Genomic DNA, 18690 nt, shown 5'->3' on the forward strand with positions numbered 1-18690 from the left:
GGCCAGTGGGACAAGGCAGTTTGGTTGTTGTTTTGATGACTGTCAATCAAATCAGCCAGGTTCTCCATGCTGGTTCTTGTGGCAAATGTGTTGCTTCATTCATTAAATAAGCAATGATCAGACCTTTAAAATGTGCCAGGCACTGCTCTGGTAGAAAGAAACTGAACCAGATGGACAAACCACCTATTCTCAGGGCACTTGTATTATCACTGGAGAGACAGAGAACACAAAAGCAAATGTGTAAATAATAGTATTTCTGATAATCACACACATGGAGAGAAGATGAAGCTGAGAGTGCTGGGGGGTTGATGAGTTACTGCTGTCGGTAGCATCTTCCCAGGGAGCCAGCTTTTCAGCAGCTATCCTAGAGTCATATTCAAAACGAACTACACAAGGTTTATGAAGGCAACATTCATGGTAGGAAGAAAACCAAGCACAGGAAAGATACACATCTGTTGGAGGAACAGCAAGAAAGCCCATATAGATTGGGTGAGGGGTTATGGGAAGAGCGAGGTGGGAAGCTGAGTGAGGGCTTTGAAAGATAGTAGGATTGTTATAAAACACAACAGGATTTGGGAGCAAGGGACTATGATTTGATAATTACCTTTTAAAAATGGTTGGTTACCCCCTTAGCAGTCATGTGACTATGTACCAACACACACCTCTTGTCTGGCATGGAGAGTTCACAGTTGTGTAAGACTGTTGATGACAATGCTCTTCCAATAGCCTACAGGGTACCTTCCCTCTGTCCTCCAACCAAAGCATGCTGTGTCTTCACAGCACAGTTTGGGAAGCAGACTGTGATGTTTGTGGGCGTGACTAACTTGTAAGGGGCAAGCACGGAGATGGAAAGAACAGCCAGAAAGAGATAAGGATGCACCAGAGGGGTTGGGAACACTGAAGAGGAATATCTCCTTTCTCATAGATTCTGGCAGGGTGTTATGGCTTGCATGTAGAAAAGAGGGTAGTTGAGAGTAACTGTTGGTTATGTGATTGCATCATGTAGTGAAGACTAGTGCTTTCCCTTAGAAGCTGGCAGGAAGCAAGTTTGGGCAGAGGTAGAGACCAGAAACCAAGAGTTCTACTTGGTCATATTACAGGTATCATTAAAGGAATTTCCAGAACCAGCTAAAGAGGTAATTCACATACCATTTGATTTGGCCAAAGCATATAATTCAGTGGTTTTTAGTATGCTGTAAAGTCTATGAGAGTCACACCCCCATCAACTTTAGAGCATGTTATCACCACCAAAGTAAGTCCTCCAGCCTCCAGCCATCATTCCCCTGATCCTCCTCCTCACTCCCCATCAACTTCCTGCTTCTGTAAAGCTGCTTTTCTGGAGATTTTACAGAAATGGGAATATATGCCATGATGTTGGTCGACTTTTCTGAGGAGATGTGAAGGAAACATCTTTCCACCCCACCCTGAGGAGGGTGCAGACAGACCAAGGAGAGTTTCTAAATCTAAACTGGTGAAATGAATGAATTTCTTAGTGTTACTTGAAGAGGCGTGGGGCTCACTCACAGAAGTTCGATCACGGGAAAGTCCAGTCTCCAGCCACCAAGCACCTACTTATTGTGGAATTTTATCTCCAGCAGATTTAGACCTGGGTTCAGGGTGTAAGCCTTGTTGCCGCCCAGAGCACCATCACGTGGCATCCCACCACTGGGCCTGGATAGAGCTGTGTGGACCCTTCACCACACGGGAAAAACACACCAGGCGATTCTCTGATGGCCCAATAGGGCTAAACACCCCAGGACTCCAGTCAAGAGTGCGCTTACCTGAGGAGACTGAGGCACTTGGTTATCTAGGGAAGATCTGTGAGCTTGTTGAGATTAACTCTTGTTAGTACTAATGGATTCGAAGCTGCAGAGCTCTGACAGAACATGCGCCTCACTTAGTTTTTTAAATGGAACACGCTGAAGTCCTCAGCCCCCAGGATCAGCTCACAAGGATCAGCCTGGACGATTAAGGCTCAAATGCTATAACCCATGCCTTAGTTTCCCCTTGCTGGGACCACTGTGCCTTTCAGGGCTTCTGGAATGTGTGAGATCATTAAAGGAGTCTTGGGAAAACCAGTTCAAAGCACTTAGCGGCGATGGAAGTGCATTTATGAGTGAAGGAGAGTTGGAGGGAGGCATGGTTCACAGTACAGCTTGGTGCATGGGGTCCTTACTCTGCACGCCCCGTCAAACATGGGAAATCTTATTTTCCTCAGAGTGTGTGGTTTTAACATTGGCATTAAGTGCAACATGCTCCAGGAAGAAGGGAAAGCCCCGAGTCTGTAATGAAGACACTGGAATAAGAGTCCGCTCCCCCGCCAAGTTGAATTTGAGAGAGTTGGAGAGTAAGAGGTCTGAGGAGGTAATTTAGTTTGTAGAGTGCTTGCTCAGAATTTACACGGCTGTGGGTCCATAGGAAGCACCACATAAACTAAGAGTGCTGGCTCCGACCTAACATCCTAGCACTGAGGAGGTGAAGGGACAGGAGGATCGAGGCTCAAGGTTATCCTCAGCTACACAGCAAATAAAAACGTTGGGTGTGGAGATGTGGCTCAGTGGTTAAAAGTCCATGTTGCTCTTTCAGAGGACCGGAGGATCCAGCACACAGGTCACAACAGCCTGTAATTCCAGCAGCAGGGCATCAAGCATCCTCTTCTGACCTCCAAGGGCACACATAGACACACGCACAGACACACACAGACACACAGACACACAGACACACACACACACACACACACACACACACACACACACACACACACACACACACACACAGCTGGTGGGTAAGCTGATCCTTGACATCATCCACTCCCTAACAGTCTAGTTAACTGCATTGCAGTGGGCACCGCTCCAGCGAACTTAACTTTCACGGTTCCTTTCTTCACCTGCCCGGGAAGGTCGTATGTGGAGAAAGCAGACAATGGTGTCTATACAGCATGTCCTGAAAAATAGGACAAAGTCAGGGGAAAGTGCAGGTAGGACCGCTCCTCTTCCTAAGCTAAGCTGGCGACCCCCGCCCCGCCCCGCAACGGAGGGTGTGCAAATGCCACAGAGAAACCCTGGAGACGAAGCAGGGCTCTTTGGAGAAATTCGTTTTTTTTTTTTTTCTTCCAGTTCCCGGAGGGAGGATGTATAGATTTATGTATCTCAGGGTAGTGCTGGGTGTTGGGGGAAGCTGGGACCCCAGATGGAGGCGCAGGGCAAGCTGAGGTTCAGGGAACTCCAGTCACTCACACGAGAGCAATGTGTAAGCCAGAGGCTCTGATTCAGATTCTGTGACTGCATCACCCCTAGATAGATTGGGGCGCACAGGGACCCTGCCAGGGCGGTTCCAGTAACAGAGGGTACTCTAGACAGGAGACTCCTCTGCCTGTCCACTGGTCGCCAGCAAAGCACGGCTTTCCTCTCTATAGAATGGTGTTCCCGGTCGGAGTCGCCAAAGAAAGGTGGTGGAGAGATCCCGAGAGACAGTTTTGGAGAAAACCATCCAGAAAGTCACACAAGAAACACAAAAAAAATGGTTTAGAACTTCCCCTATGTGGCAGCATTTGGCCTGTAGAACGAAGCTTGCAAACACTCTTAAATTCCAGCCATAGAATGCTCCAAACTCAGGGACTTGTTCAGTACCTTCCGACTCAGCACCCTCCACCAACACTCCTAAAAGCCAGCATTCAGTCACAGGGCCCCTGGCCGGGATAGACATAAAAGACATAAAGTACAGGTAGCCATCGGGGACTCAGGACCCACCCCCCGCCTTCACTCCCCACCTGCTCCTCCCCACCCACTTGCTGGAGCGAACGCTAGTAGTTGTTTTCCGAGGAGCTGGGAGCACTCAGTGACACCGCCTAGGTCTGGTTCCCCTTGGGGGCAAAACCCACGCACGTGGGCTGGGCGGCTTCGGACCCGCCGGGTGAACTGTGGCAAGTTGGGCAGCCCGCAGCGCGGCGCAGTGGCAGAGGCGGGGGCGTGAAGCCGCGTGGCGCTGGGAGCCGGATCCTCGCAGCTCCCGAGCCCAGGAGGCGAGCGGGATCTGCACCGGCGTCCAGGGCAACCTGAGGGAGTGGCGGAGCCCCGCGCTCCCGGCCGAGCTCAGGGGAGCTCCTTCGCGGCGGGGTTCCGGCCCCAGCCCCGCGCCGCCGCCACCCGCGGTGGGGGTGGGCCGGGGGCGGGGCGGCCGGGGTTGCCTTCCTGGGCGCGATCCCCGAGCGAGCGCAGCACCCGGCGCCGCCGAGCCTCCTCCCCTGCCGCCCGCCGGCAAGTTTGGCGGCTCCGAGCCCAGAGAGTCCAGGCTTTCTGAAGCACTGGTTCTTGCTGGCACTGGTGCGCCCTGCTTGGCGGGGAGCCTCCGGAGCGATGCCGATGGACGTGATTTTAGTTTTGTGGTTCTGTGTGTGCACCGCCAGGGCAGGTAAGCAAGGCTGGGCGTTAGGAGGGATATGGGGGAAGGTGGTCCTGACGGTAGCGCTGTTCTCGGCGGCTGTAACCTCAGGTGACTCTGGCATGGAGAGATCCGGAACCCAGCTCTGACCTGCCAGGGAAGGGCGGCAGCGTGCTTGGGTCTCCGATCGCCCCGCACAGCTCGGGGTAAGAGCGCTAGAAAAGATGCTTCCGCTAGCGTCCTCTTCCCTGGGGACGCGGCTGCGGGCGTTCAGTGTGAGGGGTGCGGCCGAGCGGTCGCCCCCGTGTGCTAGCACCTTCCGGGTTCTGGGGAGTCAGAACCCGCTGCAGCGCGGCCAGCGAGCCTTACATCCTTCAACTTGCAGGGTGCGGTGGACAGGGCTGCCCCTGAGCTGTGGGGGTTCCACCCGCAGAGGGAGCGCGTGCGGCGAGCAGGCGCGGCTAGGGCCCGGGAGCCAGACGCCGCGGGAGAAGGCTGCGGGCAGGCGTGGGGACAGGCGGAAAGCGGCGCCGGCCAGCTCTTCCGTGGACCCCCACGTCTCCCAGAGGGGAACTCCAGGAGTGTTCTCCTCTACCCGCTCCCTGTCCAAAGGACTGGGCGAACAATTATTAGGAGGAAAATTGGAGTAGTGGAGACAACCCAAGATTTTCTCAACCCTGGAAACCCGGTTTCTCCCGCTATCACGAGAGATTGCGTGCGGGGTGCGACCGGGAGCCGAGGGAACCGGCCCGAAGGCCAAGTCCCCACCACGGTATGCTTGCTGGGCGAGCAGTTGAGAGGACTCTAAAGCGCACTTCCTTCTTTTCTCTCCCACAGGCTTCCCAGACCCCAAGTCCCCTGGGGTTTGAGGATGTGTAGCCTACTTCACCAAGCTTGTGGTAGCTGTCAAGAGGCAGGGGCGGGGTTAGGTGGGGCAGGAAGTGGACCAACAGAGCCCAGAGCGGGAGACGTAGTTCTTGCTGGCAGGACACCAGACTCATTGCCCACAGACTTCTATCCCTAGAATGGACACATTTCATTCCCTGTCCCCGTGTCGCGTCCCTTTACTACCTTCATTTCCCCTCTAGAGGTTCAGGCTTCTTTCCAGCCCAGATAGTTGGTTTACCTTGAGAGGACTGAGAAACATCCCCCTCCCACCGCCCCCCTCACTTAGTTGACTTAAAAAGTTCCCTCTGCTTGCGCCCCATGTGCCCTTCTTGGGCAGTTAGGAGGCCAGGAGCTTCTGGACGCCCTCCCTTACTACCCAGGACTGACGTGGACTAAGGCTTTCCTTTGCTTAATCCCAGAGCGACAAGGAAACATTTCTCTAGGGAAAAGAACCTCAGTATCTTTCCAGATCTCCCTCTGCAGCCGCCAGACCCAAGGCTAAGTGGGGCTTACCACAGCTGCTTCTTGCAACTAGAACTAGCCTCAGGAAGATGAGCGTAAGGCCTGCTAGCCACTGGGAGGAGGAGGAGGAGGGTAGAGCTGTGGACATCCTATAGAGGAAGGGAAGGCCAGGAGAAGAGATGGTGAAGGAGCAGTCTGATGGTCGGTCCATATTATTCCATATTATGACCCAAATGCCTACATCGTTTGAAAAGTTGCCCAAAACTGTGCTCACGCAGTACCAGGCTGAGTTTCCATTATACTTCAGTTGCAGAGATCCTGATGTGAGGTCTTCCGCTGTACTTGCCACCTCCAGGCCACTTTAGGTCTGAGAAAACTAGGTGGTTTGATTCAACAGTGGGTGGCTTATTAGGTGCTGCACAGGGAAGAGAGAGGACCCTGTTCTTGATGACTGGGGAACTTACAGCTGAGAATCTTGGTAGAAGCTGGAAAGCATGGTTGTTACACAGTGTGATGTGCAGGGAGAGGTGGGCTGTGAGAAGCTGGTGTTCAGGACACACACGGGAGGGAGGGAAGATCTGGCTACATGGTAGAGAGAGGTGGCTGTTCGTTCACCTGTGAGGTTGTGCCCAGGCAGTGAGGCGGGTGAGTTGTGTCTTGAGGGCTTTGGAGGGATATGGTAGAATGCAATCCAGGCCTAATGAAGCACAGAGCAGACAGGAAGGACCTAAGGGTGTTACAGCCCCCCAGTCTCTCCCCAAACAGGGTTCCAGGCCAACTCTTGTGCTTCTTAGTAATAACTACTTGATTGCCTGAGGCCACATATTTTTCCTACGTAAGTTGTTGGAGAAATTAAGGAAATGGAAAAAATGATCCCTTGTATGTTTGCAGTTTCTTGTAGTCAGAGGGGGCACTGTGGTGGGTTTCTTGAAGTGGCCTCTTTAGTTTTGCACAGGAAGCCCCCATCCCTACACCCACATCCATCTTTAGGTTGCAAAGGCTGATGGGTGATTACTGTATCAGGACCCAAACAGCTGCTTGGAGAGTTTATTTGTCAAGTGAGACAACTGTTGTCTGGGATGTTATCAGTCCTAGATAAAATAAGCATGTGGCCCACTTGGCTGCTCAGATATCACTGGCTTTTAATGGAAATGAATAGGTGATATCAGACACATTTTAATTAATGCAGGACTGCAGAGGAGAGGCAGCTTCACAGGCAGCCATCTAATGGCAGGTGTTGTGAGGTAGCTGCTCATACCACTCTGGCCCAGAGAACCTTTGGAGCACAGAGTGGAGAAGGGGCTGGGGAATGTGTGTGCTCTTCTCCAGTTCTGTGATTCCCAGGTACATTGGAGTAGATGGACGGGCAGAATAAGAGCAGTAAGAGCACCCTGCATCTACAAGTTTTCTCCTGCAGCTTAGAAATGCTACTCATATGAGCTCAGTGCTTAAGCCTTCCTTGCTTTCCAGTTTTTGTTTTTTGTTTTGGTGGGGCATCACTAGGGTAGAGCATGAAGGGGGAACCCAAAACATCAATACCCCCAGGTGCCCACTCAGTGCCTCTTGCTGCCACCTGCTGGAAAGAAGAGAACTTCCTATTCTTTTTAAATTTAATTAATTGATTTTTTTATTTATTACAATTTATTCACTTTGTATCCCAGTTGTAGCCCCCTCCCTTATCCCCTCCCAATTCCACCTTCCCTCCCTCTTCTCCTCCCATGCCCCTTCCCTAGTCCACTGATAGGGGAGGTCCTCCTCCCCTTCCATCTGACCCTAGTCTATCAGGTCTCATCAGGACTGGCTGCATTGTCTTCCTCTGTGGCCTGGTAAGGCTGCTCTCCCATCAGGGGGAGGTGATCAAAGAGCCAGCCACTGAGTTTATGTCAGAGACAGTCCCTGTTCCTATTACTAGGGATCCCATGGCAGCTCAGTCTCCAAATGGGTTGGAGACTGGGCTACCATGGGATCCCTACATCTGTGGAGGGATTCTAGGTTAATCCATGAATGGTCCTTTGTTGGAGTATCAGTCTCAGAAAAGACCCCTGTACCCAGATTTTTCTGGTTCTGTTGCTCTTCTTGTGGAGCTCCTGTCCCCTCCAGGTCTTTCTATCTCCCCCTTCTTTCATAAGATTCCCTGCATTCTGCCCAAAGTTTGGCTGAGTCTCAGCATCTGCTTTGATACCCTGCTGGGTAGAGTCTTTCAGAGATCTTATGTGGTAGGTTCCTGTCCTGTTCCCTGTTTTCTCTCTCTTCCAATGTTTATCCCATTTGCCTTTGGAAATCAATCTGGCGCTTTCTCAGACAATTAGGAATAGTGCTACTTCAAGATCCAGCCATACCACTCCTAGGCATATATCCAAAATATGTTCAAGTATACAACAAGGACATTTGCTCAACCATGTTTGTAGCATCTTTATTCATAATAGCCAGAATCTGGAAATAACCCAGATGTCCCTCATTTGAGGAATGGATACAAAAATTGTGGTACATTTACACAATGGAATAATACTCAGTAATTAAAAACAAAGAAATCATGGAATTTGCAGGCAAATGGTGTGAACTAGAAAGATCATCCTGAGTGAGGTATCCCAGAAACAGAAAGACACACATGGTATATACTCACTTACAAGTGGATATTAGACATATAAGATAGAATAAACATATTAAAATCTGTACACCTAAAGAATCTAAGCAAGTAGGAGGACCATGGGTAAGAGATTTTTCTATTTGAAACAATTCCCAGGTGCTTCATCAGGAGCCTTGCCTGCCCCAACCCTATCAAGCATATGCCAACTTGTAGAAGCATAAAGTATATTCTTTGAGAACATTGCTTTTCAAGGTATTAAAAAGAGATCAAGTGGCCATACAGTCCTGTTATTAAAGGAGGTCATAGAGTCTCTTTCTAGTGTCACTTTGCCCTGCATGGGCCAGAAAAGCGGCTGCTACCATGAAGGGGATTAGGTTTGAAGTGGGACTGAGCAGGAAGCTGTGCTTGGATGATTTGGTCCTGGGTATAAAAGGCAAACTGAAGGGCTTTGGGCTAGATCTCTCCCTGGCCAGGGCTAAGGACCAGTCAGCAGTGGTGTGGGCAGTAGCAGGTATCAGCTCAAGTGAGTTCTGAATATCAGATCCAGACCTCAAGTGCCTTTGTCATATTGACTGCTACTTTCCAGGTTCTGAAAATATCTCCTCCCCTGGAGCTTTTTATTGTGCTTAATTCTAATGCCCACTTTTAGCCATTTGTAGAGCTGTTATGTCAAAAGTAGAAAACTTTAATAGAGTTTCCTAGGAAATGACAGGAGCTGGCATCACAGACAAGAGACAGAAGCTTGGAAATAAAACATGTTTAGTGAGCCAGCATCTCACATGATGCAGGGTTCAGGAGAGGCCACGTAAATGCTCTTTATTAATGTGTTTCCTGATTCCCTATGCCATGTGCAATGTGTTATTCTATCATCATTGGGCATCATCCTGAAAGGGACTAATTAAAGGGAGAGAACAAAACTACATCTGGAAGCCTAATTGGTTCCTTTTTTTTTCTGTTTGTATGGGGAGTCATCATATAAAGAGCAAAATGATTTGCAGCTAGGAGGAGGGCCACTGGAGTTCTTTCTGTAGAGTACAGGATCAAGGTTGGCATGGTCTGGAGAGTTAGTCTTATGAAAGGCATGTGAACCAAACCCTGATTGAGTAGCTACTGTATGTAGACTGACCTGGTCTGTATGGTCACCACCCAGACCTCATGTGTCAGGGAGGCAGCATTGTCCTTTCTATGGATGAGGAAATTGAGGTTGTCAGGAATGAACTTCCCAGCATGTTTCCACAATATGTTCTGGACTGAGGACACTGTTTTCTCATTTGCGGATGGGGCCTTGCAGACATTATTATGGTGTTTTATCAGTTCCACAGGGTGTGTTTGGGCCCCTTTTAGGTTTATTGCATTGCAGACTTCTGAGGCAGAGAGATGTGTATTTTTAAATTGACCATCTTAGTGGGTCTTCAGTTTCTGCACTGATTACTTGTTGCCTCAATACAGTTGCACAGCAGGCTACCCCAAGTCATGAAACAAGCCACCTATATTTATTGTGTTTGAATGCATGTAGGTTGGTCTGGTGTTCCAGGCGGGGTCCAGCCGAATACCACATTAGGCACGTTATCGTCACTGTGTGTCTGTACTGTCCCCGTGGACCAGAGGTCCATTCCTAGGGCTATGAGCTCATCTTAACGAAGAAGCCCTACCTTGTGGGCACGTTCATGACTGCTTTTGTAAGCAGTGACATCCATGTACCAGTAGCCAAGACAGAGCTGAGTCCAGGACAGGGGAAGAGGTGGCCTTCATTTCCTCCAGCAGGAATAGCTGTGAAGCCACATAACATAGAGGGTGGATGTGGGCTGGGTAAAAATTTGAGACCAATAGTTCAGCCAACCATTGTGCCAGCTTGACACAAACTGTAGTTGTTTGAAAAGAGGGACCCTCAGTTGAGAAAATGCCTCCGTAAGATCAGCCTGTAAGCAGGTCAGCCTGCAGGACATTTTCTTAATTAGTGATCGATGGGGGAGGGTTAATCACACTGTGGGTGCGAACATCAGGCTGAGCAAGCCACGTGGAGCAGGCCAGGAAGTAGGATCTCAAAACGGACTCTGTATCAGCTCCTGCATCCAGGTTCCTCCCCTGACTTGCTTCAGTGAAGTGTAAGCTAAACAAACCCTTTCCTCCCCATGTTGGTTTTAGTCACGGTATTTCATCACAGCAAGAGTAACCTAACTAGGATCACCATAGTCAGTTGACTCCCCTGCCTGCTTGTCCTTTCATGGTCTTTCTTATTGCTCTGAGGTCATAGCTACCACAGTGAGGACTATGTAGTCCCACACCAGGTAAATAACCCCATTCTGAATTAAGAGCCTATCAACTGTCAGGTCCTGAAGGAGGCTTCATTTCCTTCATGTCTGGCTAAGAAAACATGCACCAGCCACTACCAAGTTCCTGGCCAGAAAAACACCAGCTTGGAGGTCCTTTGAGATCACCTTTGATTTAATTTGTGCTGCATAGGTTCAGAACACTATAGATCAAATTGAAATATTAGTTCCTTTCCTGTCTGTTCAAGGTGATCACGGAGCTGCTGGCATACTAGCTCATGAGTCCTAACAGCAGGCTCATGGGTGGGCTGGGACTTGGGAAGAGAGAAGGTAATCTTGCCCAGTTTTGCTTTGCTGAAAGCAGGCACTGTGAACTGGGTTTGCTTGCAGATAAACCATATTTGGAATGCAAATCTGAGCATAGCCCTCCCATCTTCTCCTTAGGCACAAACTACACAGTGCCCCAACGACCACCCATTAGAAACAGAAAAACCAAGCTCCTGAGGCTTTTTATAACCTGGCCCTTGCAGTCCCTTATTAGCACTGTCAACTGAAAGTCATCTTCAAACAGTCTTTAATTATTTTTTAAATGACATATTTACTTATTGTGTATGTAGGGGCAAGGTTGTGGGGAGATGTGGCCATGGCACAAGTTTGGAGGTCAGAGGACGTTACAGATCTCCACTTGTGGGAGCTGGTTCTCTCCACCATGTGGTCATGAGGACCAGACTTAGCTAGTCAGGCAGGTGTCCTCATCCTCTGAGCCAGCTCACAGACCTTGAAGAGAGAGACTCGTTGAGGAATTTTCTTTATCAGCTTGGTCTGTGGGTCTTTCTTAGAGTGATTGTCATGATTGTTAATTGCTGTAGAGGGCCCAGCCCACCCTGGGCAGGAGGTCTTGGCTATTTAAGACACCTAGCTATGCATGAGCTTGCATGAGCGCCAGTGAGCAAGCCAGCAAGCAGGGGCCTCTGTGGTTTCTGCTCTGAGTTTCTGCCTTGACTCCCCTCAGTGGTGGATGGTGAAGGTTGTTCCACCTCATCAGTGAAAGGCAAGGAGAACACCTGCATTTGAGCTCTTTCTGTACCTGCTCCAGCCCCCAGTACCCACTCTGCTACAGCCCAGCCTACCCATCCCTCTTCTGTTTCTAGAATACTCCATGGTATTCCTGGCTTGCACTCACGATTCTCCACACGTGGGCATGCTTTTCCTCAGGGCCTGGCTCTGCTCATTTTGGTCTGCAGCTCAAAACAACCTAGCCAGGTCTCCTTGCCCCTGCTAACTTGTTTTCTAGTCCAGTACTTTCTTCCATCTTCTTCATGGTATTTATTGCCAACCAAAGCATCCTCTTTGCTTCTCTCAGGAACGAAAACTTTATGTCAGTACCCACAACATGTATGGTACCAAGTATGTACTGCATGCTACCCTATGCCCCAAACTGCTGATGAATGAATGAGAACAATGGATGTGGGTGCTATCTTTGGGTCATCGGGCCTTGTAATGGTTGCGTTTCAAGGAGAAAATTCTCTCTCGCAGCTCAGAAGATGAATATGTATGTGTGTGTGTTAGAAGGAGCCTGACAAACAAAGGCCAAGAAGGCAGTTAAATGCACCTTCAATTTAATGGAGGTTCTGCCTTGACAATGACTGGGTTCAACTCCAAAGCACCCGTTCTGACCAGCCTTCTGATGTGGCTGCAGGGTTTGTTTCCTAACAGGAAAGAGGATGGGAAGGGTGCATTTCCCTCCCCTTATCTGTATAAGCAGGAGGGGTGGGAGAGGGACAGGTGAGGCTGTGGGAGCTTAGGAAGTCCTGATGAATATTCACTGAATCTTGGTGGGACAAATTGGGGGCTTGCTCTCTGAATCTCGTCTGGGTGACTGCATTGCCGGCAGAGGGAAGCTGACAGCTGTTGCTGATTAAAACATTTCCAGCCACGCAATCAGAACCTACTATTGAGATGCTAAGTGGAGCTAAGCAGAGCCTTCATGAATGGCTTCAAACAACGTCCCTCACAGTGATCTGTAGCCTTATTAATATATGTAATTGGAAATCACTTTGCAGTCATGAATGAGTCATTCCGCAAAACACTCTCTGGGTAAGAGACACCGTCAGGGATCTGTCGTTCCCAGACAAGGGGATTCAGCCACATTTCTGTCCCAGTGAGAGGTGTCTAGCATGTAAGTTTCTATTCAGGAGTCCTTTGGAGGGACAACTGCACATCAACCTCTCCAACCGCCATTCTCCAGTAGGGGCAGCACCCCTCTCCTCTTCCTGTGCGTTGCAGGCCGTGGTTCTTGGTTGACGGGGATCTCTCTGTGCAGGGCTTGCTGTTGCCTCTGTGTCTGAGGCAGGTAGATCAGCACCACAGTCTGGCACACACTACCCCCATCCTCACACCCAAAATGTCTGGAGACCCAAATTTTCTTTGTAATTCATCCGACAGCAAAACTGTCCTGAGTTGAATTCATTTGGTGACAAAATGTGACCTGAAGGGATATTAGGCTATTTAAGTCATTATTTCAATTAGGAGAAAACATCACACTCTTTCAATCCAGAAATGCCGTAGAATTTGATTATAGGCCACTGACCCAGGCTTTGCGGAGGTGTTACACAAAACACACCATGTAGGCCATATTTCCTTTTCAAGCTGTGGTACATTCTGAATTCTGAAAATTAGATTTGACTCCAGGGAGTTTGGGCATAGGATTAACCATCTATAGTGGAGAGGGTTGGGGGAGGGTACAAAGAAACTGAGCTTTGGGAGGGGTGTAGGGTAGAGTTGCTCTCTTGTTTTTCCCCAGGCATCCCCCAGCACTTCTAACTCCCTTGGTTGAATCCTGACCAAACCTCTCCTCTATAATCTGCTATATATGTATTGCTGCCTGTACTCTGTCTGCTAGACCAACACGGATGTGTTTCTTCCCAGTGTTGGGCTTTGGGATGGACCCTGACCTGCAGATGGACATCATCACAGAACTTGACCTTGTGAACACCACCCTGGGAGTCACACAGGTGGCCGGACTACATAATGCCAGCAAAGCATTTCTATTTCAAGGTAAAAAGCATGTTCTTTTTTTGCATGGGGTGGGGCTGGGCGAGGAGGAGTCTGCCTGGGGTGTGCTCAGCTTCCCGTGTTTTGGGATCACCTTTGCTGGTTTTCTTGTGTTGTTGTCCTGAAGTATGTGATAACTTGGGAGTGTTCTGAGACTGAGAGGAGGTGCCTTGGAAAGACTCTTGATTTGAGAGTGAAATGTCCGCTGAGGACTGTGGTGGGGATCCATAGTGGAATGAAGTTGCAAAACTCAGCCAAGCTTTGCTTACAGATCTCCTATCTCATGGTTGTTTCTATCTTTTCTTGTACCTGCACCTTTGTCTTATATGTGGGAAGAGCATGCCGTGGCTACATTCTATTTGGGCCCAACTTCCTCCACTCTGCCAACTATATATCTGACTAATCACCATCTAACAAGCCTTTCTGAAGCCAAGATAGAACAGTGCTTCAAAGCATGGGCTCTGGAGCCTCACTGACTGGAATTGCCTTCTGGCTTTACCATGATTGCCTGTGGGAGTTAGCTTCTCTGTGCCTTGGTACCCTCATTTAGATGACAGGTCCCAGCACAATCCCCTAATGGGGCCTCTGTAACAATGTCTGATATATAGTTCTTGTTTAGTGAACACTGGCGTTGTTTTAGAATTCTCTTGTGTACATACAACAAGAGTAAGGAAGATGCATTCAGCCCATGTCCTAAAATATATTGTAGAAAACAGCAAATGTCACAAGTTGTTGCTGAACCAAAGTGGCTATACTGAGCCATAAAGGGTATGCATAGACTGTCAATCAAGAGTAATGGAGGCAAATCTGATTCAGTTTGGGTGGGAGACAGTAGTCACCAGAGAAAGATCACCCGGAAATCATGGCAGGTCAGAAAGCTGAAAGGAAAGCTTGAGTTGGAAGGAGGTGAAAGCCTGGCCACTATGGACAGAGGGAGTTATATGTAGAAAGGCCTTTGACAGAAGCCAACATAAAGATGTACAGAATAGCTGGAGGGTGGTGGGTGGCTGGAGAAGTGGGCACTGACTTCTACTACCTTGGACTAACAGTCAGAGGCGACATTTCACGGTGGCACAGAGGTCTGAGTATTCTGGTGGCTTCTGCAGGGCTCGTTGTGGTAGGGGTGAGGCTGTGTGCTTGCTAGCTGTTGTACTTTACTCTCACAACACTGGGGACCTCTGCAAAGGTTAAAGCACAGGAGTACAGATCAGCTATGTGAGGACTGTGGCTTGGTATCTGCCCGTGAAGATACCCGTGGAGGTTCTTTCAACTCATCCTTCTTTGAAAAGGGCATTGGTTAGATTTTCATTGGCTGAGTTTTGCAACTTCATTCCACTATGGATCCCCACCACAGTCCTCAGCGGACATTTCACTCTCAAATCAAGAGTCTTTCCAAGGCACCTCCTCTCAGTCTCAGAACACTCCCAAGTTATCACATACTTCAGGACAACAACACAAGAAAACCAGCAAATCTAATGAAATCTATGGCAGGCAGCAAGCCAGGGAGGAGCGGGGGTTAGTATGCTCCAAGGTACCTAGTGAACAACTTCTTCTAGCCAGGGTCCAGTTCCTAAAGTTCTTACAGCTTCCCTAAATTATACCTCCAGATGGGGAGCATGGGTTTAAAACTAGAGTCTACAGGGAACAAATAACAAAAGGGTTACTTTAGAATCCATGATATTATCAGATGTGATTTAAGATATTCACAGTGTGGATGACTAACAATTGTTAGTGATAAGCAGCAAGAGAGCAAACCTATAGATGTTGTATAATGACTTGTAGCAAAACTACAGGTATGTGAATTTTACTTAATTATTAGACATTTGGTGAGCTATTTAAGCGGGTGTGGCCAAAAGAACAAAGGTCGGATCATCCTTTGCTCTTTGTTTTGTGGGAATCAAGAGTCCCCACCATTCTTTGTCTGCTAAGGAAACCTGGGCGCCCTGTGAGCTTCACGAGGGCAGCACTCCTGCCTATCTAGCTCTAGGTCCTTAGAGCTCTCTGTTGTTTGTAGTATGTAGTGATTAAATGGATTAAAATTCCTTTTTCCAGTGTGCCTTAGAAGAGGCTTTGCTTGGTCTGCTGCTCATTTATTCCACCACTGAGACCCTGGGCTGGGGGCAGTGTCTTTCTCTCAGACACGATTGTTCTCTGTGTTGGCATTTGCTTATGGGATGTCTTCCAGCTGGGGGTTTTCAGTTTTATTGGTGGAAGAGACACTCAATTTTGGGCACTGGATGAGGCATTTCCCTATATTCTGGTCTCTTGTGATTGATTATACCATACTTACCTGGATAGCCCAGGATGCCCCCTTATCTCCCACCAGTGTCTTATTATAGCTGCAAAGGCTTCTTTATTACTGAAGGCGGCATATTCACAGGTTCTGATGATTATGGACTTCTTTGGGGAACCGTTATTCTGCAAATGGCATACTTTGCTCCCAAAGATTCATGTCTGTCCTACATGCATAATACAACCATCTCATTCCTATCCTCCAACAGTCTTAATTCTTAAAGCTTCAGCTCAAAGTTCCGAATCTCTTTAATCTTTCCTGTTGAAGAATTTTAAACTTGATTTTAATTTAAATCAGGGTGATGAGACACACTTGGGACAGAATTTTTCTCCAGCTGTAGGTCCATGGAACTGGAAAAAAAGTAATCTGTTTCCAAAAGATAAGGGAGGCAGAAATGGAATAGCAGTTACAGACACTCCTGCTTAAAATGGAAAGGAGTGGAAAAAAGAAAGGGGGTGCCACTCACCCCAATAATTTGGGAACCCAGCAGCACCAATGCCACTGAGTCTCAAAGCTTGGGAATAGCCTTGGCTACCTGTCTCTGGCACAGCTCTTTGAGCTAGCTTTCCTTTTTCATGAAGGAGAATATGTTTTTGCAGCAGAATGAGTTTGTCTGCCTGTTCCCTCTCAGTAGAGTTTGGGGGTCTTGTGAGCTCTTACTCATTTTGTCCTCTTATTTTCTTTTTAGATCAAGATGGTGGGGTTTCTGCCAGTATAAAGTTCTCAGCAATATTTTCATTATCTTTAACTTCATCTTCTCTGTGTGTTTATATGTGCACATAGTATACAGGGGTTGAGGATTTAGCTCATTGGTAGAGTGCTTGCGTATATATAGTATATGCATGAGTGTGTTCATATGAACATGCACATGGAAGCCAGAGGCCAATGTCCAGTGTCTTTTCTATGGCTCTCCACCTTGGTGGCCTTTCTTTCCTTCCTTCTTTCTTTTCTTTCCTTCTTTCTTTCCTTCTTTCCTTTTTTGAGACTGAGTTTCTCCCTGAGCCCAGAGCTCACTGATTGGCTATACTGGCTGACCCATAAACTTCAGAGATCTACTCATCCTTGCCCTGCCTTCCTTTGGCTCTGTGGTTACAGAAACACATGGCTCACCTGGCTTTTTACAGTGATGCTGGGGATCTGAACTCAGGTCCTCATGCTTGCCTGGCAGATGCTTTACTGACTGAGCCACTCCCTATTTTAAATTGTGAAACAAGGTTCTACTATGTAGTTGAGGCAGGCCTAGAACTTTGAACTCTTCCTGCCTCAGTCCCGAGCGCTGTGATCACAGAAATGTGCTACCACACACAGCTTGGGGAATATTTAAAAACTGTATTTTATTCTTGATTGCCGTACAGTAGTTGTACATAGTAGTGGGGTGCAGAGCCAAATTTCAGTGTCTCGTAGCCAGTGTGCGAAGATTGGGTCAGGCTCGTTGGATAGCGTCACCTCAGTCGTTTATTGCTGTTTTGGAACATTCAGAAATCTTTTCTACTAGTTACTTTGAAGTATTTAATTACTGTCAGTCCTAGCTATTCTGCTTGGTGCAGAACGTCAGAAGCCACTCCGCCTAACGTTCTGCATTCACTCTTAGGCTCTTCCTCATCCCCTTTCTCTCCTTTCTTGGCTCTGGGGATGCACTATTGTGCTCGACTGTGTAGGATCAATTTCTTAGTTTTTACATAAAATGCTGAGCTTGCTGTATTTGTCTTTTTGGTACTGAACAAATATTCCTTTCTCTAATGTGTGCTCTTCCTGCCTTGAGAATCAGTTGGCTGTAGAAACCGGGGCTTATTTCTGAGTGCTTTACTGGGTTTCATCGGTCCATGTGTCTGCTTTTATGTCAAATGTCATGCTGTTTTAGTTAATGTAGATTCTTACTATGTCTAACAGTCTCAGGATTCTTGAATCCTTTGTCTTCAAGACAGGAGACTCTTCCACACATCTTTCTACTTCTATTTCCATCACCTGGATAGCTGAGGTGAGTTGTGAATCACACTTGATCTCTTCAAAGAGACGTCTGGGTAATGAACTTTTCCGGTCTTTTAAGACACTACAAAAAACGGTTCCATAGTACTTGGCCTCCTCTTTAGAGTGGGCTTCCCCCAAAGTCAATCTCATTTTGTTATCTTTTGTGACAGAGACGGTCTGAGACTTCCTCGGATCATCAGGTCTTCATTGCGTTTTGCTTAGCAGTTTTTGCCTTAATCTCCTTCTTGCTTCTGACATTTTACACAAGCAGCAGGAAGTTAGGCCACCTCTGAAATCCCTTCAGTTACTCACGCACAGTCACCGTTGGCAGGTGTCTTTTTCAGGTCACTGCAGGGCCAACCTCAGCCTGTCTTTCTGCCGCTATCTGAAGATTCCCTGTTTTCTGGTCTGCAATGTGCTCCTCATTTTCTTCTAAGCCTTTGAGCATTCACAGTTGGACATACTTAACAACAATTAAATATCCTCTGAGGCAGTCCAGGCTCTCTCTGTGTTCTCCACTCGTCAGAGTTTCTTACAAGTTGGTGGAAGGCATTTTCCCACCACACCCTTCAGGTTTTTTTTTTTTTTTTTTTTTTTTGTTTTTTGTTTTTTGTTTTTCAGGCTGTATCTGTTACCCAGGTCAAAGCCTTTCCCAAATTCTTAGGTATTGGTTGTAGCAGCACCCCAACTTCAGACGCACATAATCTATGTTATTTATTTTCTGTCGTTATAGCAAATGACCACAAATTTAGTTACTTCAAAATGTAATTATCTTAGAATTCTGGAGG

General features: G+C 47.9%; 1 protein-coding gene across 3 annotated transcripts in view; it reads left to right on the forward strand.

The window, feature by feature from the left end:
• Positions 1 to 3846: 3846 nt before the first annotated feature.
• The window catches only part of Nell1 (neural EGFL like 1), a 951197-nt gene continuing 936353 nt past the window's right edge, over positions 3847 to 18690 (forward strand). Inside the window, exons 1-2 of one of the 3 annotated variants that reach the window (XM_060367221.1) lie at positions 3847 to 4410; positions 13516 to 13644. In XM_060367221.1, the coding sequence (XP_060223204.1) occupies positions 4356 to 4410; positions 13516 to 13644 (184 nt within the window). In that variant the 5' untranslated portion in view covers positions 3847 to 4355. The remainder of the gene's footprint in view (positions 4411 to 13515; positions 13645 to 18690) is intronic. The other 2 variants (XM_060367220.1, XM_060367223.1) reach the window with 2 other exon arrangements.

This window comes from Meriones unguiculatus, chromosome 14 (assembly GCF_030254825.1).
Source record: "Meriones unguiculatus strain TT.TT164.6M chromosome 14, Bangor_MerUng_6.1, whole genome shotgun sequence".
NCBI lineage: Eukaryota > Metazoa > Chordata > Mammalia > Rodentia > Muridae > Meriones > Meriones unguiculatus.